The sequence below is a fragment of the Bubalus kerabau genome, chromosome 2 (genome assembly GCF_029407905.1).
Source record: "Bubalus kerabau isolate K-KA32 ecotype Philippines breed swamp buffalo chromosome 2, PCC_UOA_SB_1v2, whole genome shotgun sequence".
Classification (NCBI taxonomy): domain Eukaryota; kingdom Metazoa; phylum Chordata; class Mammalia; order Artiodactyla; family Bovidae; genus Bubalus; species Bubalus kerabau.
This window is the reverse complement of record NC_073625.1, coordinates 11,572,027-11,599,486: the sequence shown is the minus strand read 5'-3', so window position 1 is coordinate 11,599,486 and position 27,460 is coordinate 11,572,027. Positions and strand designations below refer to the sequence as shown.

Here is a 27,460-nt window from a genome sequence, read left to right as displayed (position 1 = left end):
AGTAATTCTCGTGATAACAAGGAAATTTGAGAAACAAACTTTAGAGGGTCAGTCATTACACTTGCCCCTTATTCAGTCTAAGCAGAACTTGGCGAACACATGACCATTTCCTAGGGGAGAAGGTATAGAGCCTTCCTTTCTTTAAAGGGCTTCCCAGATGGCTCAGACAGTAAAGAAACTGCCTGCAATGCAGGAGACTGGGATTTGATCCCTGGGTCAGGAAGATCCCCTGAAGAAGGGAATGGCAACCCAGTCCAGTATTCTTGCCTGGAGAGTCCCCGTGGACAGAGGTGCCCGACGGGCTACAGTCCACGGCATCACAAAAAGTTGGACCCAACTGAGGCGACTAACAAAAAACTTTCTTTAAAAGGGTTTCTGATGCAGAACAGTGAAGAACCATTGAGTCAGGTGCCCAGAGAGGGTATGGGCAGTCTAAGGACGATTTCACCATAATCCTTCCATCTTGGGACATACAGTGCATCATCCCATTGTTTGTTTTTCAGAACCAAGAAATTGAAGAACTGACGAAAATCTGCGACGAGCTGATTGCCAAGCTGGGAAAGACGGACTGAGTTTCCCCTGTAAGTTCAGCAGATCTGCATTCGGCTGCTTCTCTCGTGACCACGATTATCTTGCCTTATCCAGGAATAATTGCCCCTTTGCAGAGAAAAAAAAAACTTTATGAAAGCACATGCCTACTGCTGCCTGTCCCGCTTTGCTGCCGACACGCCCACCCCAAGTAAACGCTGGAGGATTCATCACGCAGATGTGGAAAGAGTGGCCCGACCATCCTGTCGATGGGCTCTGGGCAGGATTCTGTATCTTTGGTTCGTTTTAAAGTCATCTTTACTTTGCCCAGGTGCGTTCAGTTTATGATTTGATGGCTATTACTTGGGACCATATCCTGTCCACCTGATTTTTTTAAGTTTATTTATTACATCTTTTACATTTAATTTTCAATATTAGTGGTTTTGTTTGAGGAGATGATTTGGCCTATTGTTACTTCCAGTTGAGTACCTGTTTATAGACACATTCACTCTCTCACACACATACGTGCATATTTATACATGATGCTGGTTTGTTTCCCCCACCCCCCAGAAGCATAGTCAAGTAAGAACTTCTCTACAGAAAGGCATATTTCCATAAACCGTAAAACCCTATTTGAAAACAGAGTCCTGGCTTAGAATCCCAATTGCAGAATTTGGGGGGTTGAAGAGGTGAAGCCTGCAGACTCCGTGTGTGGCATGGCTCCTAACCTCAGACTCAGGTGTCACGTGGGGGGCACTCTTGGCCACAGCGTCCTGTCCCCCCATCTGGATGGCCCTCAGCTTGGATGCCGCTGCCCCTTTGGGGTTAGTTCTCGGACCCGGGGGATCTACTTCGTTCCCTCACAACTGGGGTTCGCCAAGTCCTAGAGCCGTCAGTCCCCTCTACTTCAGTTTGTTGCTACAGAGTCTACATTTGCTCTCTGTTGTCTTTCTGTTTGAAATATGCAAAGGAAATCTGCTTATAAAAGGTTTAGACGACCTTCTTTAATGAACCCCATTAGCAACTGTAAGGTAAAGCAGCAGTTGGATTTTTTCAAGTGTGATGAATTATTCTTCAGATTTTTTTTCCCCAAAGGCCACCCCCCCCCCAAAAAAAAATCCTTTCAAGCTGAAAGATAGTAGAATTTAGAATTTTCAACCAAACGGGCAGGAAAATCACATGAGCCACTCCCCAAATCAGTGCATTTTGAGTATTTTTAAACCACAGCCATTTGAATACTGGCGGAGGGAGCAGACCCCTACTCACAAAACCAGATTCCTCAAGCTGTTCCTGGACTCCATTCAGAGTGGCGGGGAACCTTACTCCCAAATGGAAATTTCCTGTGTGAACCCCCTCCCATTCGATAGGCAAAACCAAATCCACGCAGGCGTCTTAAAGCGCTCTTTTGTCTTAACCTGAACACCTGGAGCGTCTTCATGGTGACGTGTGTTATCTCCAGTGCACGTAAGTTGTGGTACTTTTCCTGTAAAACTACTGCATGGCCCACCTTCAGCAGTGAAGTGTGCCTCATGGAGACCCCCTCGCTCTCTTAAGGTGACCTTTTCTTTAGCCATGTACTGTTCGCATGGTGCAATCTTTAGCCCCAGGGAGGTCAGTAATGTCTTTTAAAGCCAGAAGTCCCGTTTTACTGATATGCATTTCCCATAATTGGTGCTTAGGCTGTATTTTAAAGCCTACTGTCTTAACATTTTGTACAAAAAAAAAAAACAGCAACAACAAACCAGAACAGCAGAAATGCTCTGTGTTTGGAGAAGTGGTGTGACAATCATTTGGGCCCTGGAAGCAGTCCCCGTGGTTTGAAGCAAGTGCCCTGCTGTATAGCCTTGGCCCTGGAGGAGCAGGCATCTCAGGCGGTGTGACCATACCCTCTTCCAACCCTTCATGACTAGAGAAACTCACTTCGCAGTTTTGCAGAAAGAAACGTTGCTAAACCTCTCTGCTGCTGTGTTTTGGTGACGTACCCACGTTTACTTGTTTCGTATTGCTCTGTTTGACACATGAAAGGCTTATTATCATAGTCTCCATTAGAATCCCACAGTCCTCTTGTTTTAGGCTTCTTGCTTGTGTAGAAAGAGGAAAAAGTAGCTGTGTTGAAACAGAGGTGATGACAATCCTTCCTGAGCATGCTGGTGGGAAGAGACCCCTGAGAAACTAGACCCTACCGAGTAAAGTCACTGCGCAAGGAAAGCAAAAAGGCCCACATTAAGTAACATTTGCCATTGGCCACTCTGCCATGGCCATTACAAGGAAATCGTCTTCCTTCTGATTTAGTGGATGGACAGTCTTCCTGCAGGAAGAAAAATGTAGCGTGTACAACCATCACATCAAGAGAATATACTGAGCAGAATGAAGTATGTTTATTTAAAAAAATAAGGGAAAGAGACCTCTCTGGGGAATAAGAATGTAGCCTAGAGTTTTGCTTCAAAACACTGGTGGGCCAGATTACTTGTGAATTGGGCAGTAATTCACCCCGTGACAAACATGACAGGGAAATGAGAAAAAGCCGCAGGCCTGGACAGTGGTTGGGAGCGTGAGCGGTCTGCTTGAGGCTCTTGATCCAGAGCCGTGTTTTGTTTTTGTTTTTTAATTTTTGAGTTTGCCAAAGTGTAGCTAGTCTTTACCTAAAAGTGTTTTAACTGGAGGATCTAATGTAACCAGACTCCTCAGTCTGTCACTTGGTTGGCTAAGTCATTGACAGACCTCATGACATTTACTTTATTTGGAGATGCTCCTGGAAACAATGAGAAGCCCTCTTTGCTCATGGCTTCTAGCGTCCTCGGGCCCAGCCCAGATTAGGAAGTGCGGAGGTGCCTGACGGTGAGAACGCCGAGGACCTGGCGGCCTTCCCAGGTGGCGTGGAGTCCAAGCAGAGGTTCACTCTGTGTGTTGGAGGATGGCTCAAGTCAGATCTGCTTACCGGCCAGTTACCCTTCTTCCCATCCCACGCTTTCTGCAACTCTCACACAAGTACCTAGACACTTTTTAGCTGGGTCCCGGATTCATCCTGACTGGTTATAAGCTGGGAGAGTGAAGTGCCCCAGATATGCCTGGGCTGACTCGGTGCAGCCAGAGGGAAGCAGTCATTGTACTGACAGGTAACAGAGGACTCGATGACTCTGAAGCTCAGAACCGAGTTGTGAGGAACAGGAGTGTGGTGAGTCTGAGTGCACTAACTGGAAATGATCCAGCGTGTCCTTTTGTAGTGGAGTAAGATCCCTAAAGCGCCCCTTTTGCCTCCCCTTTTTGGTCTTCTGCTGCGGTTCATTGCTGTCTCGTGAATCATCCACGACTGGTGTTCGTTGTAGCTTGTTGACTGTGCAGGTTTGCTCTTGGACTCGGGTGGTTTCTTATTTTATCCTCTTGTTGGGGCGAGAGAAACTAGATGTTGGAAGGATTCAGTGATTCAGGCAAAGCATTTTACAGTAAAGATGTATATATTCTGAAGAATTGAAAAGATGGCAGATTATTATTTCCTTATTAAAGAACAAATAACAGTCTGGGAATCCCAGAATGTCAAGCCAAAGGTCTATAGGGTCATCTTCTTCAAAGCTTTTCATGAAGAAGTATTTCAAGGAGACTTCTGTACAAAAAGGTTTGACTGGCCTCCAGATCCTAGTGACTTAAAGAAAGCAGTCTGTGTCTCAAACCTTGAGTCTCCCATGTAGAAAAAGCAAAGGAATAGACGTAATAGAGCCCACTCTCTAAGGATCTCCTCTGGAAGGTCGTATGAATGACACTTTCTGGGGAAGACTCCCTCCCTAGTGCCCAGAGCTAGCATTCTGGAGACTAAAGATTGCACTTTTCATAGTTTTTTTCATCCAAATGCAATCCCATTTCTGTGCCTCTTAGCATGCAGTTAGATTTGGACTAACAAGATTCCTAAGGAATGATTTTATTAACTATAATATGGTTACAGCTACTATATATATATATATACACACACACACAAACATCTGTACATACCCTCTGGTTATAGTTGTACCGTGGAGATGGGGCGAGTGACGCTGGCCATGGCAGTCGTCCATCCAGCACTCTGACTGAGGCGGCAAAGGCCAGGCACGGCGCTGAGGTGTGGCCTGAACCTTCCCAGTACCCATTTGTCACTTTAGAATCATGAAAATGCCACTTTACTCCCCCTCTGCCTTTTAGTGGCATCTGAAACATGCTCCACAAAGTATCTCCCTGTCCCGCCATTAAGTGATGCTCTCTGGATAATTTTCAAGGGGACATATAAAAATGTGAGCTCTGAAAGCACCCCCCACCACCTTCCCCACTCCCCACCCCCCCGCCAGTGCGGGGTGGTCTGCAGGTTTCACACTCTCAGCCTCGCGCTTGGCCCTCCTGCCCAGTGAGACAGGGTCCCGGCATTTCTTTCTTCTCAGAGGTTGCAAACTTTTCAGTGTCGCTTGTAGCAAGTGTGTCTTTGCCAATAGACACCCCTGTGTACTTACTAATGTGCCAACAAGTAAATGTTAATTAATTGCACATCTGCTTCCACTGTGTTCCCATGGGTGCCATGAAGTGTGTGAGGAGCCTCGTCCGGAGGAATCTAACGCTGCATTGACTACTGCTGTCAGGATTGTGTTGTGTGGAATAATCATCAACGTAAATTTTATATGCACAAGTGATTTCCCTTTTATATGTCAGGTAAATATTTGTAAAAGTTATACTCACACAAATGAAATTATTATAATGATTACTAATATATTTTTTCCATGTTTCATTGCCTGAATAAAAACTGTTTACCACTGTTAGATGTGGCTTGTATAGAGACTTCTTACCGCCGCCACCCGCCTCCACCCTCACGGTTATAAGTCACTTTATCCCCAAACATGAAGATTCATGACAGCCTCGCTTTTATGGGCTCCATATTTCAGTCTAAAAATAGAAAAGAAGACATTTCCACTGCACTCATTTTGTGAGGTTTTATGCATTTGGTTGGGTGTGTTAATTAAAAAACGAATTTTGGAATTCGGACCTTGCCATATAAATTTCCATGCCTTTGCATCTGTGCAAACAAAGTATTTGACCGGGTACTTCTTGCTTTTGCTTACAGACTGCCTGTCTGCCCCGGCATATGTCAAGTTATAAAGTCCTAAGTCACCCCAAGCTTTCCAGCTCTTGAAGGACACAGGGTCAGCCCGAACCGTGTAAACATTGCAGCACGGCCCACAGAAAAGAGATGATGTTTTCTGTTTTTTCCTAGGTTAATATCAGGAAAAAGTGTTTTCAGCATTAACCAGACCAACTCTCTGCTTCAAGGAGGGAGAGGACTGTCAGGAAATGTCATGAGTTTTTTACAGGAAAAGATAAATTAAGAGGCCAGTTAAGGCTCCATCTACAACTTAGGTGGGGATCCTAAGGAAAACCAGAGCGCTGTCACTCTCTTAGATGTGGCAGCCTCTGAAGCTCTTAAAAAGAATATTTCTCACTCACGAGCCCCCTCAGCTGCCCAGAGGGAATCCTGTAAAATGACCAAAGGAAGGACTTCCCAGTGTCTAGGACTCTGCACTTTGGGTGCCGGGGGCCTGGGTTCGATCCCTGGTCGGGGAACTAGGTCCCACATGCCTCCACTAAGACCTGGTGCAACCAAATAAATACATTTTTTTAAAAGAAATGACCAAACGAGGTGGCATGGCACTTAATAAATTAGTACATACATAATAAATAGAATACAGTAGGAAGTAGAGTGCGTTACACAAAAGAACGGTGAGTTTTCATGGAGTTTCAGATATAAGCAAATGTGTGCTAGGTCATGATGAAAAATTATTTTCTTAGGACTTCCCTGGTGGTTCAGGAGTTAAGACTCCATCCTTCCACTGTAGGGGCACAGGTTCAATCCCTGGCCAAGGAAATTCCACTTGCCACTCACGTGGTATGGCCAAAAAAAAAAAAGGGAAAACAGAATTTCTTGCTGTGGCTGGTGGTCAAGTATGAAAAACTTGACCTAGTCAACAGAATCACTTTACTGTGGGCGACCCCGAGTCCCAAAGAGGGCAGGGCAGTGGCCAGGACCGCAGAGCATCACTGCTGTTACTCGAAACAGGCAACAGAATGCACTGCCTCTTAGTCCTTTGCTCTGCCTCCAAGTGCTCCCAGGTTGGGACGGTGGTATATGTATATCCGTTTCTAAGTCGAGGCATTTAAGGACTAATCAAAAACCAAAGACTTTTTTTTTCTACCTTCATTCATTTACCATATACTGCATTTGCAGAGTTAAAGTGAAACAGGCAAAAATCTCTGAGGCTAACGGGGAATTTGCTGTGTGAGTCGGGTTCTCAAACTGGGGCTATGTAACAACCTGGAGGGGTGGGGAGCGGTGGGAGGTGGGAGGGAGGTTTAAGAGGGAGGGGACATGTGTATACCTATGGGTGATTTATGTTGCTGTATGGCAGAAACCAATGCAATATTGCAAAGCAGTTATCTTTCAGGTAAAAATAAAATCAATAAAAAAGATTAAAGAGAAGCGATCGAATCTTGTAACAGGGTATCATTTCCCACCAGTCAAAGTGGTTATCATTTAAACATCTACAAATAAGTGCTGGAGAAGGTCTTGGGAAAGGATGACCTCCTGTACTGTCCAAGAAAATGAGAAGGTATAGAGCTGCATGCAGAACACTATGGAGCTCCTTTAAGACACCAAAAGTCAAGCTATCAGATGATCAGGCGACTCTGTGCCTGGATATATATGCTGTGGTGCTGGTTTAGTTGTTAAGTTGTGTCCAACTCTCGCGACCCTATGGACTGTAGCCCACCAGGCTCCTTTGTCCGTGGGATTTCCCAAGGAAGAATACTAGAGTGGGTTGCCAGAGAAAGCTATAATTTGAAAAGATGTGGGCACCACAGCACTCAGTACTTAAAATAACCAAGTCACAGATGCGATGCAAATGTCCGTGGAATGATGAGAGCGTAAGGAAAAAGTGATGCAGAGAGAAAGTGGACTCTGAGCCATGAAGAAGAGTGAAGTCCACCCCGGTAACACGAATGGACCCATATATGATCATTCTAAATAAAAAAGACATAGACATCATGTAATGTCACTTAGCGGTGGAATCGAAAACGCAACAAAATGAACTACATTTCAAAAGAGAAATAGAAAACAAACGTATGCTTACCAATGGGAAAAAGTAGGGGCGGGGGGATAGAAATTAGGAGGTGGGAGAAACCTATAAGCACTAAAACATATATAAGTAGTTCACGAGCAAATGTACTTAAGAGTAAAAGGAATGCTAGTCAACATGCTTCAATAACCTGTACTAGAACATAAGCTCCAAAAACTTCTTTGCGACCCCATGAACTGTAGCTGCCAGGCTCCTCTGTCCATGGGGATTCTCCAGGCAAGAATAGTGGAGTGGGTAGCCTTTCCCTTCTCCAGGGGATCTTCCCAACTCAGCGATCGAACCTAGGTCTCCCTCATTGCAGGCGGATTCTTTACCATCTGAGCCACAAGGGAAGCCCTGGTGTGTGTAGATGTCAATGAATCTCTGCCCACATAAAAGAAGCAACACACTGTAAGTCAATGATATTCCTATTTAAAAAAAAAAAAAGGTTGGCTTCCCTGATAGTTAAGTTGGTAAAGAATCCACCTGCAATGCAGGAGACCCCAGTTCGATTCCTGGGTCAGGAAGACCCCCCCTAGGGAAGGGAAAGGCTACCCACTCCAGTATTCTTGGGCTTCCCTTATGGCTCAGTTGGTAAAGAATCCTCCTGCAATGAGAGAGACCTGGGTTCAATCCCTGGGTTGGGAAGATCCCCCCGGGGAAGGGAAAGACTGCCCACTCCAGTATTCTAGCCTGGAGAATTCCATGGATTGTATAGTCCATGGGGTCGCAGAGTCGGACACAACGGAGCGACTTTCACTTTCATAAAAATTAAATAGAGAAAAATAAAATCTCTGAGGCTAGTCACCTAAACAGAAATGTTTTGAAGTTTCCCTGAAACTCCACTATAAACAGTATGCTAATGGAAGCTATTCTTTCCCAGAAACTAAAAAGCCCTTCACATCAATCAGCCAGGAGCGCAGCTGGCGTGTGAACCCAGGTCTCTTTGATCTCAAATCCCGCTTTTCTTCAGGCCACTACGTGTTGTGTCGGGCACACTTTGGAAAACGTTCCTCACCAGGACTCAGGAGCAACTCTGTCTTCACCAAGTGAATTTTCTTGTTGTTTTCTCAAGTGAGAGTATTTCAGTGAATGTCAGAGAAGTCACTGCATAATCATCTCACCAAAGTTTAATAAGAACAAAAAACCTGAAGATGCGTAATTCATTGTTGTCTTGGGAAGGCACCGGGAGGGAAATCAGAGCTCCGGTTCTTTCTGCCCTCCTTGTTTGCAGAAAGAGCTTTAGCGTGAAGGCTGAGATGTGCTTTCTAGTCCTGGTTTTGGTCAGCTGTCTTGACCAGGCCCTTAACCCCCTCCTTTGCACTAAGGATGCTAGCAGGCCCTTTCCTGTGATCTGTGATTTTGCAAGTCTGCCTCAAGTGCTAACTAGAAGATCACAGTCCCCCAGGTTTTCTTTGAAAATCATTCTGAAAACGCCTGTTGTGAGATGCCCTGAGAGTAGTGGACTTGCCATAAGATGGTGGACCCACCGGACTTTTCGCCGTGTTCACTGTGGCTACAGTGTTGAGAGAAGTGAATGCCAGCCCACATCACCTGGGAAGGGAGGGGGCCTGGACCCAAGTCCCAGGTGAACGACCAAGCCCATGCCCTTGTGTTCTCTGGCCATTGCAGCTCCCTGGCTCAGCTTTGTCCGCAGGATGGACAAGCTGGGTTCTATCCTCTGAGGCCTCCCCCAAGAGTGAAAGTGTCATGTTACTGGGCCCTTTCCAGATCCTCAGACAGCAATACCATAGAAATGAGTATCGCTTCCCCAAGACTCAGGCAAGAAAAGCTTTTAATTAGACAGCTGTGCTTTTTAATAAAATAGATAGTTTGTGCCCAAGACTGAAGGTGGAAAAAAAGTGCCAGCTCCTGGAGTAGAAGGAGCAAAAGTGAAAGTGTTAGTTGCTCAGTTGTGTCCGACTCTTTGCAACTCCATCGACGGCAGCCTGCCAGGCTCCTCTGTCCCTGGGATTCTCCAGGCAAGAATACTGGAGTGGGTCGCCATGCCCTTCTCCAGGGGATCTTCCTGACCCAGGGATCGAACCTGCGTCTCCGGCATTGCAGGCAGGTTCTTGACTGGGTTTGTCTTATGATCGCTGATAATTTCTAGAAATCTTCATACTTCTTCAACTTCAAGTGGCTTTTTTGGTGGCTGTCAGGAACAGGAAAGGCTTCTCTGAGGGGAAAGAAATACATGAGCATTTTCTGCAATAAAGCACCAGAACAGAGAGAAGGTTAAAATTTGTAGTGGAGCTTCTTGTCTTGTGGCAACTAGGTATACTCGCGAGTGTAACAGAGATAAAGTGAATCTTTTATTCCTTCTAGCCTGCTTTTCTTTTTCTCTGGACTCAGGCCTCAGAATCTTTGTTTTTAGTTTCCAAGGCCTGTTTTGCCCCACACCATTCCCTGGTCCTTTTCCAGAATGGCTGTGCTCTTGTCCTCCTGCCTGAACCTCAGCTGCTGGACCCACCGCCCAATGTTCCCCCACTAATGTGCCCGCAGACCCAGCAGCTCAGTTGCATGCCCTGTGAAGGAGGCCAGCCTGTCTTGTCTGCATTTCTGAGAATAAGCTGACTAAATGTGTCCAGGTCTTAAAATATGCAAGCTCATAATCACAAATATTCAACCACAAGACACTGTAGATTCAAAAAGGCATTTTGGTGCTACATACCAAAACTTACAGCACAATGAGCGAATTTGGTGCATTCAGGCATACTCGCAGTATTTTACTAAAGTCTCCACATCCCCAGACAGACCAGTGCAGACCTTCTGGTGACATACCATGATGTGCCTTCTACTTCACTGGAAAACTGGCACTGAAGATGTGTCTTTTATGAAATCCTGATTTTTTTTTTCCCTGACATTGTTTTTCTTTCTCCCTTTCAATTGATCTTTGTAACATCAGTTTTAGGCAAAAATACGTTGGGGAATTCCTTGGTGGTCCAGGGGTTAGGACTCCGTGCTATCACCACCGAGGGCCAGGGTTCAACCCATAGTTGGGGAACTAAGATTCCATAAGCTTCACAGTGAGGCAAGAAAGAAACCAAAGAAGGAGGGATGTAGGGAGGAAGGAAGGAAGAAAAAAAGAAAATAATAAAAAACGTGATTTTATTTGCTGCATCAGTTTCTAATGCAGATGTGTGAGCCTGGTCACTGGGGGGCCCCAGTCTCACAGCTTACAGTCAGCCTTTCGGACCGTGGTTTTTAAACTGCCAGGTCAAAACCCACTTAAGAGGATATGGGTTAGAAAACTGCAGAAAACTGCTTTTGTAAGAGTAAAGAGTGAAGGCAAACATTGTTTCGTGAGGCTTTTATTTCCCTTAAACATGCACACGTGTGTACTGGCTTGCACTTTTTAATGTCTTAGCTTGGGGGCCTAAAAAGGACAAACAAAGAAAAAGTTTGAAAGCCACTGACTTTAGGTTATTGGGGCAAAAGGGGTTGTGGATTCAGTCAGGGTTTTATGGGAGGAAAAAATAACTTCCGTTCACATTATCCATCTTTTAAAAGTAAACTATAGAGTTAGTAACCAGCAACCACAGTTTATAGTAACTTAAAGAAATCAAAACTTTAGCACATGAAGCTGCATTCAGGAACGAGGACATTACAACCATTTCTTTCTAATGCTGATTTGCGTATTACATGGCAGAAACCAACACAGCATTGTAAAAAAATTTTTTTAATATATTTAAATTTTTTAAAAAGTTATCTATGAAAAACTTATGGCTATTATTATGCTTAGTGGTAAAATATGGAATAGGAATAGGGTACAGATGTTCATTTTTATCATTTCTATTTATCACTATAAAGCAATGAGGCAAGAAAAATAAGATAGCTGAGAGGGTTCTAAAGAAGGAAACAGGAAGCTAACAGGCAAGCATATGAAGAAGAAAATCCTCTGAACCTAAAACTGCTCTAAAAAATAAAGTGTGTTAAAAAATAAATAAAAGTATAAGTCTTTTTTCCTTCCCCAAACCCCTCCCCTCCTCCCCGTCTCTGGCAGCGGAGGGAGAGTTACTTGGGTTCAGAAGCCCCACTTCTGTTTTGCGATCATTGCTTTAAAAAATTGAACCCAACCCACATCTGAAACCTCCTCTGTTATAGGGGCTTCCTTGGTGGCTCAGACGGTAAGGAATCCGCCTGCTATGCAGGAGACCTGGATTCAGTCCCTGGGTGGGGAAGATCTCCTGGAGAAGGGAATGGCTACCCACTCCAGTATTCTTGCCTGGAGAGTCCCATGGACAGAGGGGCCTGGTGGTCTGTAGTCCACGGGGTCGCTAAGACTCGAACACAACTTAGCAACTAAGCACATACTTCCTCTGTTATAAGCAAGAATTCTCCTCGATTGTACTTAACTCTCTTTTTACAGTTCAGTTCCAAATGATGAACATTTGTAGCTGCAGCCACTGAGATCTGATGTAAGTCTTCACAAGATGGGGGTGATTTTCTATGACCACATAAGCCATCCCTCACCCTGGTAACCACAAGCCGTTAATCCACGTGTCTGAGGTGAGTGACTACGTCCCGAGGGGCCCATATATTTGCAAAAGGGTGATAAAATTTGAAGTTGAATCTGAGCGTTTGAACTGAAGACATGAATGTAAGAAAAAAGCAGGAAGATTCACCCCAATGTCAAGTGGGTAGAAATCAGAGAATTCCAGAGGTTTGGGAAAATAATTGGTCGGTTGGAATATTTGTTGAAATAACTGCTGCTGCTGCTAAGTTGCTTCAGTCGTGTCTGACTCTGTGGGACCCCATAGACGGCAGCCCACCAGGCTCCCCCGTCCCTGGGATTCTCCAGGCAAGAACACTGGAGTGGGTTGCCATTTCCTTCTCCAATGCATGAAAGTGAAAAGTGAAAGTGAAGTCGCTCAGTCGTGTCTGACTCTTTGCGACTCCATGGACTGCAGCCTACCAGGCTACTCCACCCATGGGATTTTCCAGGCAATAACTGCAGGCTTCCCTAAATGTTTAAATTTATTTTGCAATAATTGCAGATGTACAGGCAAGTGGCAAGCCGAGGCTGCCCGCCTTTTTACAAGCATGATTGTACTCGTGTGGTGAGCTGCACAAAGGGACAAGGATGGACCAGGAGCTCGTCGCCCCGTCTTAGACACAAACATCACTGCAGCTGTCTCTGGGTGGTGGTATCTTGGGTAATCTTTTTCCCAGTAAGATGTAGTACCTTAAATTTAAAAAATTTTTTTTGTTTTTATTTATTATTTATGGTTGTGCTGGGTCTTCTTTACCACCCAAGGGCTTTCTCTAGTTGTGGCAGTCGGGGGCTCCTCTCTAGTTGTGGTGCTTGGGCTTTTCATTGCGATGGCTTCTCTTGGGAGTGTAGGGTCTAGGGCATGGGCCCAGAAGGTGAGGCCCATGGGCTTAGTTGCCCCGAGGCACGTGGGATCTTCCAAGAGCAGGGATCAAACCCATGTCCCCCTCATTAGCAAGCAGACTCTCGACCACTAGACCATCAGGGAACTCCTACCTTAAATTTTTTAAACCATTATGTGATGATAATTCATCTTAGATGAAAGAAAGGCCCCCTTTGTTCCCTGTCTGCATCTTCTATGCTAAGAGCCGGAGTCAAGTGGAAAAAGAGAGCTTGGCTGAAGGCCTGGCCTGACCATGGGGCTCTGGACAGTCACTGTCTGGCCCTCCTTCCTCACCTATAAAATACCAGGAGTTGAGACTTGGTCTATGACTCTATGTTCTTTTTAAAACCATGTAAGTGTTTAGGCATTCTATCATTTTAAATGTGTCTTTACAAAGGAAGGCAAATATCATATGTTATCACTTATCTGTGGAACCTACAAAAAATGATATGAATTAACTTATTTACAAAGCAGAAAGAGAGTCACGACAAACTTACCAAAGGGGGAAAGGAGGAGGGGTAAGTTAGGAGTTTGGGATTAACACATATATACTACTGTATAGCGAATAGATAAATAAGGGCCTACTTATTCAGTTCCCTGAATAACTCAGGGAACTATATTCAATATCTTGTAATCACCTATAATAGAAAATAATCTGAAAAAGAATATGTTGTTGTTGTTGTTTAATTGCTAAGCTGTGAGACCCCAAGGACTGCAGCATGCCAGGCTTCCCTGTCCATCACTATCTCCTGGAGTTTGCTCAAACTCTTGTCCATTGTCGAGTTAGTGATTCGATCTAACCATCTCTACCTCCACCACCCCTTTCTCCTTTTGCCTTCAATCTTTCCCAGCATCAGGGTCTTTTCCAATGAGTTGAGTCTTCGCATCAGTTGGCCAAAGTATTGGAGCTTCAACTTCAGCATCAGTCTTTCCAACGAACATTCAGGGTTGATTTCCTCTAGGATTGACTGGTTTGATCCCCTTGCAGTCCAAGGGACTCTCAAGAGTCTTCTCCAGCATCACAAATTGAAAGCATTAATTCTTCGGCACTCAGCCTTCTTTATAGTCCAACTCTCACATCTGTACATGACTACTGGAAAAACCATGGCTTTAAATAGAAACACACACAGGCACATATATATAACTGAATCACTTTGCTGTGCACCTGAAACATTGCAAATCAACACTTCAATTTTTAATTTTTAAATTTATTTTTTAATAATTAAACATTTTTAAATTTAATTATCTTAAAAATAAATGTGTCTTTAAAGCTTGAGCTCTTTTCCAGTTTCTGTCCTGGTTTCTTTAATATTCCAGAGAGTTTCTCTGGACATAGATGTTCTTCTAATTGATCTGGTCATAGGTCTGCCTTAAGAAATATTGCTTTTTATGGGATTCCTGTTTGGAAGCTCGCCCTCCACAATAACCTTTGCCTGAGCCCTAACTGAAATTGGAGGCACAAAAAATGAAATGGAATTACGATGGCTCAGACAGTAAAGAATCTGCTTGAGATGTGGGAGACGGAGTTTGATGCCTGGGTCGGGAAGATCCCTGAAGAAGGACATAGCAACCCACTCCAGTATTCTTGCCTAGAGAATCCCATGGAGAGAGGAGTCTGGCAGGCTACAGCCCATGGGATTGCACAGTCGGACACGACTGAGCAACTAACACAACACAAAGCAAAAATACAGCCGTACCTTTGTGGCGATGACTTCAGTGACAGTTTTTAGGGGCTATGATCTTCAGGGAGGCTGGAGGCAAATGCTTCTGTTGGTCCAGGAGACGACACCTGGGAGGGGGTTGGAGAGCGAGGGGGTGAGAGGCATGGTCACCCGGAGGTGAAGCCTGCAGCCTCTGGAGCTCCCACCAGAGCCTCTTCAGTCTCGTAGGTGGATCACACTCATGGGCCTCTGTGTGTTTGGTCACAAAGATGCCAGTTTTCTAATTCTAGAAAATTCCCACTTCAGGTCTATGAAACTGACTGGTGTCGACAGAATAAGTCCAACAGGTTTTCTAGCTTGTCTGGAGAAGGGATCCTGCAATGTGATTCAGGTCTCGTTTTCTGACCAGTCTAGACTCTTCAGAATTATTTATAATTTCATTTTGTTCTGAAAAGGTTTCGAGGCAGCCGACGGGCAGGCTGTAGAAGCATCAGTGTCACTGAAGGTTTCAGTTAAGCGTGATGTTGACAGAAACGCAGCTGATGCGCGTGGGACCACTCCTTCCCACCCACCCGCGGGCCAGGCCCCGGCCACGCTTGCGTCCTCCTGTCAAACTACAGGTTGAATCTTTCTGAAACGATTCAGTAAGTTACTCTCCTAAAATGTCTTCCTTTTGCCTTTGTCCACGTGTTGCCTAATCCCACAAATATCTGAACATCTATTCCACTAGAAGGACTGGATGAAAGGCTATATGAAGAAGACAAAATTCTTGGCTTTGATGGACCCAGAATCTAATTCGGGGCTCAGCAAACCATGGCCGATGGCCAAGTCCGGCCTACTGCCTGTTTTTATACAGCCCTCAAGCTAAGAGTGGCTTTTACATGTTTAAATGGTCGGAAAAAAAATCAGAAGATGAGTAATATTTCATGTTGTGTAAAATTATATTACATTCAAATTTCAGCATCCGTAAAGTTTTACTGTAACAGCCGCCCCCATTCATTTATGTAACGTCTGTGTGGCTTCCCCACCTGCACAGCAGAGGTAAGTCGTTGGACAGAGACCTTGTGACCAGCAAAGTCTAGGTTACTGTCTGGTCCTTTATGAAAAAAATTTGCCAACCTCTGTTACACTTTTCAGCTAATCTGTTGGCTGTCTACCAGGTTCTTTCTTGGCTTTCGTTTTTATTGTTCTTTGTGCTGCAGTTCCTATCCCAAAGGACCTTACATTGCAGAGGGAGATGGACATTAACAATTGTATCATAGGGTACTGAGCGCTGTGGTCTAGATAATTACAGCAGTCAGTACTTCATGGTGCTTCCCACATGCCAAGTGCTACCAAGGATCATGTATGCACTAACCCACTTCATCTTCACAATAACCCTGTGAAGTATGAAAAGGATTTTTATAAAAGTCCTCCAAGAGGTGGCTTTGTTTTTGTTTTGTTTTTTAATTTAAAAAAATAATGGTTTGGATGTGCCCGGTCTTAGTTGTGACATGTGGGATCTAATTCCCTGACCAGGGATCAAACCCAGGCCCCCTGCATTGGGAGTGCAGAGTCATAGCCATTGGACCACCAGAGACGTCCCCCTGTTATTTTTTAACAGATTAAAAACCAGTGCAGGTTACTAACATTTATTAAGTAAATACACGACTTCCCAGGTGGCACAGTGGTAAAGAATTTGCATGTCAATGCAGGAGACAGAGAGATTTGGGTTTGATTCCTGTGTCGGGATTATCCCCTGGAATAGGAAATGGCAACCTGCTTCAGTATTCTTGCCTGAAAAATTCTTGCCTGGTAGCCTACCAGGACAGAGGAGCCTGGTAGGCTACAGTCCATGGGGTCGAAAAAAGTTGGACATGACTGAGTAACTGACTGCACACACACATACAACTACATATACAGTCTAAATAAAGCTTTTTGAAATCCACTGAGTGATCCTCAATCAAAATACAGATAACAAGGATTCAAAAACCTTCTTGTTCTGATATAAGGATCCTAGAATTGTGATTTCTATAGTTTCCAAAACGAAGCTAATCATTTAGTAAACATGGATGTAAACTAGTTTTATGACCTATACTTTTCTTGGCTAACCGTGACGGTCATATGGATATATAAAATGAACACATTTCAAAGACTTTATTCAACTCATTAATTAATGAGGGAAACAGTAAAATGTCACAAAAGGCTCAAAGGAGAACTCAAAGAGCCTAGACATATAGAGAGAATAAGGAATTCCGCACTAAACTTAGGAGTAGATGCAAAGCAGGTGTAGCCACAAGGCAATAGTCAATTGCACGACACAGACACGTTTCTATGGACGGGGATCACTTTCATTAGTATCAGCTTTCAACAGGCTTTACAGAGTTGGAAGGAACCGGATGGTGAAAGGTGGAGATGACAGAGCTGGGGAGTGGATCGGAGCACTTACAAATCTGTTTTTACCTGCTTACTCTTTCACAGTCTTGTTCTACAGAAGTCAGTACAACAAGGGGCTTCCCTGGTAGTCCAGTGGCTGAGACTCCGTTCTCCCAATGCAGAGGGCCCAGATTCGATCCCTCCTCAGCACAGTAGACCCCCACGTGCCTCAATTAAAGACCCCACGTGCCTCAACGAAGACGGAAGACCCGGCACGGGCAAATTAACAAAGATTTTTTTAAAAAGTTAGTACGACCATGTGTCCATAGCAATATATTTTTTATAGATTGGAGATGCCCTTGAGGACATCCATGCATTTCCAGACGTGATGGATTATTATCATCCCTGTTTCATAGATGAGGAATCTAGAGAAAGGCATCCTGCCCCAGGATCCACGCCAGCCTGTGGCAGAGTCAGGGTGGAACCCACATGGGCTGGTGCAGCGTGTGAGCTCCATGCCTGTGGAGAGCGATGCTGCTCTATACCGCCTGCTCCCTCGGGCAGATCACCTGGGGTTTGCAAAGCCTCCACAGAGCACTTCCTTCTCTCCCACTGGAGGGACGACTTGATGCCTGAGTTAGTTGTCACCTAGGGATTCTCCCTGACGCTGGACGATGCTATGGGCAGGATGGACTTCAATCTCCAATCCCTGGCTAATAGAAAATCCAGTGTCCTCGCCAGACCACCAAGAACTCTACAGCAGTTTCCCTTCTTATGGTGAGCTTGGATCCATCTTCCTTCCTCCAGGGAATTCTTTGTTTTAATTGAAGTCCAGTTGATTTACAATGCTGTGTTAATTACTGCTGTATAGCAAAGTGATTCAGTTATTCGTACATATGCATTCTTTTTTATATTCTTTTTGGTTGTGGCTTATCATAGAATATTGGATATAGCTTCCTGTGCTGTACAGTAGGGCCTCATTGTCTATCTGTTCTATATATAACAGCTTATATCTGCTAACCCCAACTTCCCACTCCATCCCTCCGCCTTCCCCCTGCTCCTTGGCAACCACCAGTCCCTCCTCCAGTGAATTCTTAATCTTTACATCTAATGACTGTTTCTATGTCTCTATATTTGCATTGACTCAAATATGTACCTTAGCATCTTTTTTTGGAGGGGGTCCCACACTTCACTGCATGTGGGATCTTAATTCCCCAACCAGGGACTGAACCCACAAACCCTGCAGTGGGAGCATGGAGTCTTAACCACTGGACCACCAGGAAAGTCCTCTTTAAAATATTTTTAAAGAAATAATCACCAAAGTAGTAATTGTGATACAATGATAACGACACAGAAATCCTGTGGACGTAGAACAAGTTCACATCACAGGAATGAAATGCCGTGGTCTGTGCGTGGGTTGGAAAAGAATTTCCAGACGTGAGACAGAATGAGAGGGAAATACAGTTTATTAGAGTGGGAGACACTGTTAGAACAGCAGGCCAGCTCAAGGGAGAACCGACGTTGAACAGGGGTCCTCAAGTCCACTTTTATACCCAGGGTACAAGGAGTGGGATAGGGGTCTTGCAGGTCATTTGCTGATTGGATGAGGCATATATGCTGGCTGGGGGGAAGAGTAAGGCAAATACCTTCTCCTTATGAGGTAGGAGGGGAGCCAGGTTATACTGCTCAGTAGGACCTGAAATCCATTCGTAGTTACAACATGGGGGAGGGAAGGATGGTAAGGGTCTGGTTTTCCCGTTCCCGCACTCCAAGACCCTCCTTGGTTTTATCTGTTCTTTAGTTCTTGGGTCACCACATTAAATACGAATATTAGACATGCCTGGTACCTACTGAGTGCTTCCATGCTAGATATACCCATGCATTTATATACACAGTAAACTCCTCCATAGGAGATACACAGAATCCAAAATCTTCAGTCCCTCAAATGCAGGATTTGGATACAGGATGCAGGAATACAGAAGCAATGCTGTAACAAATTCAATAAAGAGTTTTAAAATGGTCCCATCAAAAAAATCTTTTAAAAAAATGGTTTAAATAGTAAATGTTATGTTACATATCTTATACCACAATTTATAAAAAAGAACCTTACCCCAAGCCTGGTTGAGAATGGGAGTTGGGCAGAGGATGAAGCCAAGTACCATTCTCTTACATCTAAATATATTAACCCATGAAATGACTTGGGTGAGCTTGTCCCACCTGTTGGCCATGGTTCCCAAGGTCAAGTTGTGTCCTCTGATCTCATCCTATGACTGGGTACCATCCACTCAGTGGCGACTGATCACCCTGGCTTACCTGTGGATGGGGTCAATTGCCCATCCTGGGGTTAGCTCATTCTCCAGGATGGAAGCAGCAACTTCAGGAACCTTCTAGTTAGATGGTACCAGGGAGACGGGCAGGGAGCACACAGGAGATGAAAGTGTCCTTCTGTCTTCTGAGACTGTGTCAAACCTTCCCCGAGAGAAAGTAAGAACCTGAGCCCAGCCCAACGTGGAAGTAGTCACCACTAGTGAGCTGCCCGCTGTAGAATGGTTACAACAGGACTTCCCAGGTGGTCCAGTAGTTAAGACTTTGCCTTCCAAGGAAGGGGTGTGAATGCCTGGCTGGGGAGCTAAAATCCCACGTGCCTTGTGGCCTAAAAATCAAACACAAATCAGAAGCAAAGCTGTAAGAAATTCAATAAAGATTTTTAAAATAGTCCCATCAAAAAATCTTTTAAAAAAATGGTTAAAATAGTAATGCTATGTTACATATATTTTACCACAATTAAAAAGAAAGAATCTTGGCCCAATCCTGGTTGAGCGTGGGAGTTGGGTGGAGGATGGAAGCCAAGTACCAATTCTCTTACATCTAAAGTTGCTTTATTACTAAACACATCACTGTGAGTTTCATAAACAGGAGGCTCAGTGACCGAATTCTGGAGTCCCTGCTTACAGCCATTTGCACAGACCACACACCACCATTCCAACTCTGGCTCTACTATTTCCAACAACAATAACAAACAAAAGCACCCCATTCCTGCCTCTTTATTAAGCACAATGATTCGATAATTCCTCCACTGATTTGTCTTTTCAGGCTCTGTCCCATCTTTTAAAACCTAAATGTCTCTTCAAGTTCTTTTCCCCAAAAAAAAAAAAAAACAATTCCCTCCTTCAGAGGGATTCCTGCAAAGGACTTTCCAAAAAAAAAAAAATCTCTATATTGAAAGATGACTGCAAATACACTCTAATCTATATTTTCAAAACACTTTCAAAGTTTAGTGTTCTTAGTATTCGTTAGGAAGAAATTACTTGGAAAAGGTCAGTTTTCATTCCAATCCCAAAGAAAGGCAATGCCAAAGAATACTCAAACTACTGCACCATTTCATGCAAAGATGGGCACAATAAAGGCCAGAAATGGTATGGACATAACAGAAGCAGAAGACATTAAGAAGAGGTGGCAAGAATACACAGAAGAACTGTACGAAAAAGATCTTCTTGACCCAGATAATCACAATGGTGTGATCACTCACCTAGAGCCAGACATCCTGGAATGTGAAGTCAAGTGGGCTTTAGGAAGCATCACTACAACAGACTGGTTCCAAATAGGAAAAGGAGAACCTCAAGGCTGTATACTGTCACCCTGCTTATTCAACTTACATGCAGAGTACATCATGAGAAACGCTGGGCTGGATGAAGCACCAGCTGGAATCAAGATTGCCAGAACAAATATCAATAACCTCAGATATGCAGATGATACCACCCTTATGGCAGAAAGTGAAGAAGAGCTAAAGAGCCTCTTGATAAAAGTGAAAGAGAAGAGTGAAAAAGTTGGCTTAAAACTCCACATTCAGAAAACGAAGATTATGGCATCTGATCCCATCACTTCATGGCAAATAGATGGGGAAACAGTGGAAACAGTGGCAGACTTTATTTTTTTGGGCTCCAAACCCCCTGCAGATGGTGTTTGCAGCCATGAAGTTAAAAGACACTTGCTCCTTGGAAAGAAAGTTATGACCAACCTAGACAGCATATTCAAAAGCAGAGACATTACTTTACCAACAAAGGTCCATCTAGTCAAGGCTATGGCTTTTCCAGTAGTCATGTACGGATGTGAGAGTTGGACCAAAAAGAAAGCTGAGCACTGAAGAACTGATGCTTTTAAACTGTGGTGTTGGAGAAGACTATTGAGAGTCCCTTGGACAGCAAGGAGATCCAACCAGTCCATCCTAAAGGAGATCAGTCCTGGGTGTTCATTGGAGGGACTGATGTTGAAGCTGAAAGTCCAATACTTTGGTCACCTGATGCAAAGAACTGACTCATTGGAAAAGACCTTGATGCTCGGAAAGATTGAAGGCAGGAGGAGAAGGGAGCAACAGAGGATGAGATGGTTGGATGGCATACCGACTCGATGGACGTGAGTTTGAGTGAACTCTGGGAGTTGGTGATGGACAGGGAAGCCTGGTATGCTGCAGTCCATGGGGTCGAAAAGAGTCAGACATGACTGAGCGACTGAACTGAACTGAACTGACTTAGAATATCATGCCCCCACCTCCCATCCCTGCTCCAGAAGCACTGTTTTAATTTTCTAATTCAGCACATGTGTTCGATTATAATCATTCTCGAGGTTCAGGAGTATTGTTTACAAGTTGTCTCCTCACAACCCGACCTCCTGACAAATGCTGCTTGGATGCAGTCAACTAAAGAGACTTGTCTCCTGAGCCCCCTTCCCGGAGCTTGGTATCACAGAGCAGTTCTGGAATTGGCGATGTCTCTCCTCTGTCCCCGGTACTGGCTTCTGACCCCTGGTGGGAAAATGTTGGCCAAATTGTGATTTGATACAGAACAAACCCCAGGAGGAATCGTGATTCAGCCTTCACTGCCCCAAACTTAGAATGGAATGCTTTGTTTCCTAAACCTTCAGAGTTATCTGGTTAACCTTCTCGCCCCTCGTTTTTTGCAAAAGTGAGACCTGAAGGGGCCACTGCTGCTACTGAATGTCAAAGGAACACCTCAGTTAACTCCTCAAATTAGTACCTCTGGTTTTAATGGCTCAGAAAAGATCCAAGCTCAGAAAATCAAGGAAAAAACTGACCTGGTGAGTCTGAATTCACTGGACTTCAAACTCCACAGTCTTGCAAAGACAGTGCTGAATTCGGAACCAGACTGAACAACTTAAGATGCCAGTGTAACGTTGGAAGAAAGTGACTAAGCAAAAATTCCCTGTCATGGAACTTATTGATCAAAGACATCTCACTTTCTGCTGATCAGAAGACATCATTGACAGAGGGCAGAGTGCTTGGCGATGACCCAGTCCCTTTTCCTTGTATTGCAGATGTGTGATGTGGGCAACCAGGGGATCTGTCCAAGGCACGTGGTGACTCTGTGATTGTGACAGGCTGTTGGCAATGATTGGTATTCTTTCCACTCACCAGCTTACCTAATGTATAGATGAAAAAGGAGAGATGATGTCTCTAAGTTTTAAAGAGAAGTTGCTTGGGTTTTGTTGGTTGTTCGTTTAATTGAAACACAGTTGATTTACAATCCTGTGTTATTTGAGGGGAAGTGGCTTGCTATTTTATAATTATATATTGCAGTCTGTGTGAATGGCACCTCTGGAGTTGTGACCAGTCCCTGGGAGGTAGACGGGGCTTCCCTGCTGGTCCAGTGGCTGAAACTCTGCCCCCAATGCAGGCTGCTTGGGTTTGAGCCCTAGTCAGGGAACTAGATTCCAAATGCCACAACTATAAAGACCCTGAATGGCACAGAGAAAATCGAAGATTCCATATGCCTTGAATGGGATTCCATACAGCTTTATATATATATATATACACACACACACATATGTACATATGTACATGTATATACATATGTACATATATATATACACACACACACGTGTGTGTGTGTGTGTGTGTGTGTGTGTGAGTCACTCAGTCATGTCTGACTCTTTGAGATCCCATGGACTGTAGCCCACCTGGCTTTTCTGTCACGGAATTCTCCAAACAAGAATACTGGAGTGGGTTACCATGCCCTCCTCCAGGAGATCTTCCCAACCCAGGGATCAAACTCAGGTCTTCTGCATTGCAGGCAGGTTTTTTACTGTCTGAGCCACTAGGGAAGCTTTCATATTCATATATGAATATGAATATATATATATGAAAACTGAGAGGCATCACCGACTCCATGGACACAAATTTGAGTAAACTGCTGGAGTTGGTGATGGACAGGGAGACCTGGCGTGCTGCAGTCCACAGGGTTGCAAAGAGCCAGACACGACTGACCTGAACTGAAACTGAGAGGTAGAGTCTGTATGGGGAAAATTTCACCAAATTAGGCCAAACTTTCAACAGCGATGTTGGAAAACAAGACTGGAGGAGACGTTGCCCTTGTGGGCCTGTTACGAAGAGCAATGGTGTTGATGGCTGAAGAAGAGGATGCGATTTGCCTGCTTTTCTGGTTGTGACTGCCAGCCTCTGGGCAGTCTCATAATTAGAAAGCTGCTCCCCATTTGCGTGGTCCTGGGGCTGGTCCTCCCTCTCACACTAAGCCTGTCCTGTGGGTCCCAAGGCCCCTTCTGAGGGCAGCTCTGGGCCTCCGCAGCCCAAATCTGCATGAACAATGATGCTCCCCCTCCTTCCTGACCTGGGCTGGCGTCCCTGCTCCTAGTGGGTGCAGCTTTGGCTGCGGCCCAGGGGAGATAACCCTGAGACATGGAATTTCCAGAAAGTGGGGGAAATATTTTCACCAACAGTAGAATTAGTTGAGTTTGAGAAATGGGGAAGTGGGCGCGTGAGAGAGAGTTGAGCTGTGGGTAGCAAAGGGAACAGAGAGGAATCAGTCTGACTGGCTGCTTGAAAGAAGCTCCAAATGTGAAAATAATTTGCGGTGGAATGTTTACACAAAAACTAATCTAAAGAAGAAACAACTTACACACCAGAATTGAAATGTCACTTGTTCCCAGAGGGAATGAGCTCAGATGTTAAAAGGAGTAGGGGGAGCCTCTCCAACTATTAAATGTATTTTTTTTTTTTTTTTAAGGCTCCTTTGGGTTTACATTGGTTCCAGGAAGAACAGAGGCTTCCGTCTCCTGGGAGGTATCTCTGCAGATGCAGAGAGGAGGCCTGAAAAGCTCCGTGTTCAGAACAGAGTGGCTGGTGCTGAAGGCAGAGAGGTCAGCCAGAGACATCCTGTCGATGGTGGTTTCAGCAGAAAAATTCAGCCAGATTTTTGAGATCAAACATTTGGAGCTTGAGAAACTTCCCCCGGGGCTTCTTTTGTTTATCATACTTTCCTGGCCATTGGAGTTCACAGAGAGTGATCAGAGAAAGAACTCTCCAAGTAGATCCAAATTTGCAAAGGCACAGTCTTAGGAATGGGGAAGAGCCATGGGGTCAGTGTGAAAGAGTCTCACGGAAAGCAGAGTGGGCATTCTTCACAGGTGTGGCCTGAGCAGGGACAGAAGTTGAAAATACAGCTGCCCCGATGCAGGCAGTTAGCTGGGTACCAGAGGAGAGAGGGGAACCAGGCCTCCTGGTCTTGTTCATTTTGCTTTTATTATTGTTTTATTATTTTATTTGGCTGCACTGGGTCTTCACTGCAGCTCAGGGGTTTCTCTAGTTGTGGCCTGCAGGCTTAGTTGTGTGTGAGACCTGAGTTCCCAGACCAGGAATTGAACCTGTGTCCCCTGCTTTGGGGGCTTCCCAGGTGGTGCTAGTGGTAAAGAACCCACCTGCCAATGCATGAGATGTAAGAGATGTGGGTTCAATCCCTGGGTCGGGAAGATGCCCTGGAAGAGGGCATGGTGACCCACTCCAGTATTCTTGCCTGGAGAAGCCCATGGACAGAGGAGCCTGGTGGGCTACAGTCCACGGGGTCACGAAGAGTTGGACACGGCTGAGCAACAGAGCACAACACAGAGAACCCGTGCTTTGGAAGGCAGATCCTTAACCAGGGGCCACCAAGGAAGTCTCTTGTCTAGTTCTATTTTATAAGCTTCGTCCTACAGCCTAGAAGTCAGCCTTAGAAGTATAAAGTTCAGTTCAATCACACAGTCGTGTCTGACTCTTTGTGACGCCATGGGTTGCAAGCATAAAAGTAGCTCCCAGAATGAAGTTGCTTCATGTACTAAGTGTGGAAAGAAACACCTGATGTCCGCAGACACCGCACAGAATCCAGACCTGGAAGCAACTTGTCACCATCTAAGGTCATCACATCAAAAGGGGATCAGGAAGACGCTGTCACCCAGCCTGAGAGAAGGGGAGCCTGAAAGCTGGGAGGTGTGAGCTAAGGGCTTGGGGAGGCCTTCTTACCGGTGCAGTAATTTCAGGAGGCTCCGACTTCCCCTTCTGCAAAACCTCTGATTTCCTCCCCCTCTAAGGCCAGGGCCTAAAGCTTCATTTGTTTGCTTCTGAACCCCCACCCCGCTTGTCTCTGTGCTTTAGGTAAGCAAGTGAAAGTCGCTCAGTCGTGTCTGAATGTGTATGACCCCATGGACTGTAGCCCCCCAGGCTGCTTTGTCCATGGAATTCTCCAGGCAAGACTCCTGGAGACCGTAGCCATTTTCTTTTCCAGGGGATATTCCCGACCCAGGGATCGAACCTCCTGCGTGGCAGGCAGATGCTTTGTTGTCTGAGCCACAATGGCTGGAGGAATTAATTTTACTGCAGGGGACTTAAAGGGAACACTGATAAGTCCTCCCATCTCCCTCTCTCTGGGTCTCCCTTCATCTTTACCTGCAAATGCACTTCCCGCCACGACTTCCCCCTTGTTTTGTTGGAGTTTTTCCCCTCCACTGTTTTGTATCAAAAAGTCTCCAAGGTAATTACTGAAGTCTGTGTGTGATCTTCTACCCTGAGGCCACAGCGACTTCCATTCACTCAACAACCTTCACCAAGGGGCTTCTGTGATTCAGGTGGTGTGCTAAGTGTTAGGGACTCAAAAGCCAGTCCTAGGGACTGACTTGGTGGTCCAATGGTTAAGGCTTGACCTTCTAGTGCAGGGGGCATCTGTTCGATCCCTGGTCAGCGAGATAAGATCCCACATGCCTCATGGCCAAAAAACTGACACCTAAAACAGAAGCAATATCATAACACTTTCAATAAAGACTTTAAAAATGACCCACATCAAACAAACAAACAAACAATCCAGTCTTGGTCCCTCCATAGCCAGGCGGGGTGAGTCAGAGAGTAATGTATTAAGGACGTCTTGTAACAAAGACCCGTGCCCAGGGGAGGGGGCTACACAGGAGGCTAGGTTTGCTGGGAAATCTAGCAGGGGACAGCCCAGCAGGTAGGATGCTGGGGAGAAGGGACCAGAAAGTTCAGTCTGGGGAAGGATGGGGCTAGCAGATGTAAGCTTTTACATAGAGAATGGATAAGCAACAAGCTCCTACAGTGAAGCACGGGGAACTATATTCAATATTCTATATTTTGCCATAATGGAAAAAATACGATGGCTGTATCACTGAATCAGTTTGCTGTACAGCAGTAATTAATACCACATTGTAAATCAACTGTACTTCAATTAAAAAAAATAATAATAAAAGAAAATTCACTCTGAACCCAGCTTGTGCAGAGGAATGGGGTGAAAGAGATCATTTCTGGGGACCATGGCAATCAGGCACGTCCAAGTTGAAAGCACAGGCAAGGGTCAAATTGTGAAGAGCTGGCCCACCAACCTGCAGTCTGGGCTTTATGCTGGAGGAAATGGGGAGCCATCGAAGGTTTTTCTTTAACTTGTTTTTTTTCATTCATTTTTACTAGAGTGTATTTACTTTATAGTACTGTGTTAGTTTCTACTGTACAGCAAAGGAAATCAGCCATACGTATACACATATCTCTTTTTTTTGGATTTCCATCCCAGTTAGGGCTTTCCTTGTGGCTGAGTTGGTAAAGAATCCGCCTGCAATGTGTGTGACCTGGGTTCGATCTCTGGGTTGGGAAGATCCCCTGGAAAAAGGAAAGGCTACCCACTCCAGTATTCTTGCCTGGAGAATTCCACGGACTGTATAGTCCGTGGGGTCACAAAGAGTCGGACACGACTTAATAACTTTCACTGGGTCATCACAGAGCATTGAGTCGAGTTCCCTGTGCTATACAGAAGGTTCTCATTAGTTATCTATTTTATACATAGTAATGTATATATGTCAGTTCCAATCTCCCAATTCATTCACACACACACACACACCCTTTTCTCCTTGGTACTCATGTTTGTTTTCTATGTCTGTGTCACTATTTCTGCTAGATGGACCTAGAGACTGTTACACACAGAGTGAAGTAAGTCAGAAAGAGAAAAACAAGTATCATACATTAACACATATATGTGGAATCTAAACAAATGCTGCAGGTGATCTTATTTGCAAACCATTGAAGGTTTTTAAGCAGGAGACAGAGGCAGTCGGATTTCTGATTTGGAGAATC

The 27,460-nt window shown here is 44.8% G+C and overlaps 1 protein-coding gene across 13 annotated transcripts in view; it reads left to right on the top strand.

Moving 5' to 3' along the window:
* Positions 1-5,303, top strand: part of TACC1 (transforming acidic coiled-coil containing protein 1) — a 129,359-nt gene extending 124,056 nt beyond the window's left edge. For 12 of the 13 annotated variants that reach the window (XM_055567044.1, XM_055567041.1, XM_055567042.1 and 9 more), the window contains one exon: positions 504-5,303. In XM_055567044.1, coding sequence (XP_055423019.1) covers positions 504-572 — 69 coding nt within the window. In that variant the 3' untranslated portion in view covers positions 573-5,303. The remainder of the gene's footprint in view (positions 1-503) is intronic. The other variant, XM_055567035.1, reaches the window with a different exon arrangement.
* The last annotated feature ends 22,157 nt before the right edge of the window (positions 5,304-27,460 follow it).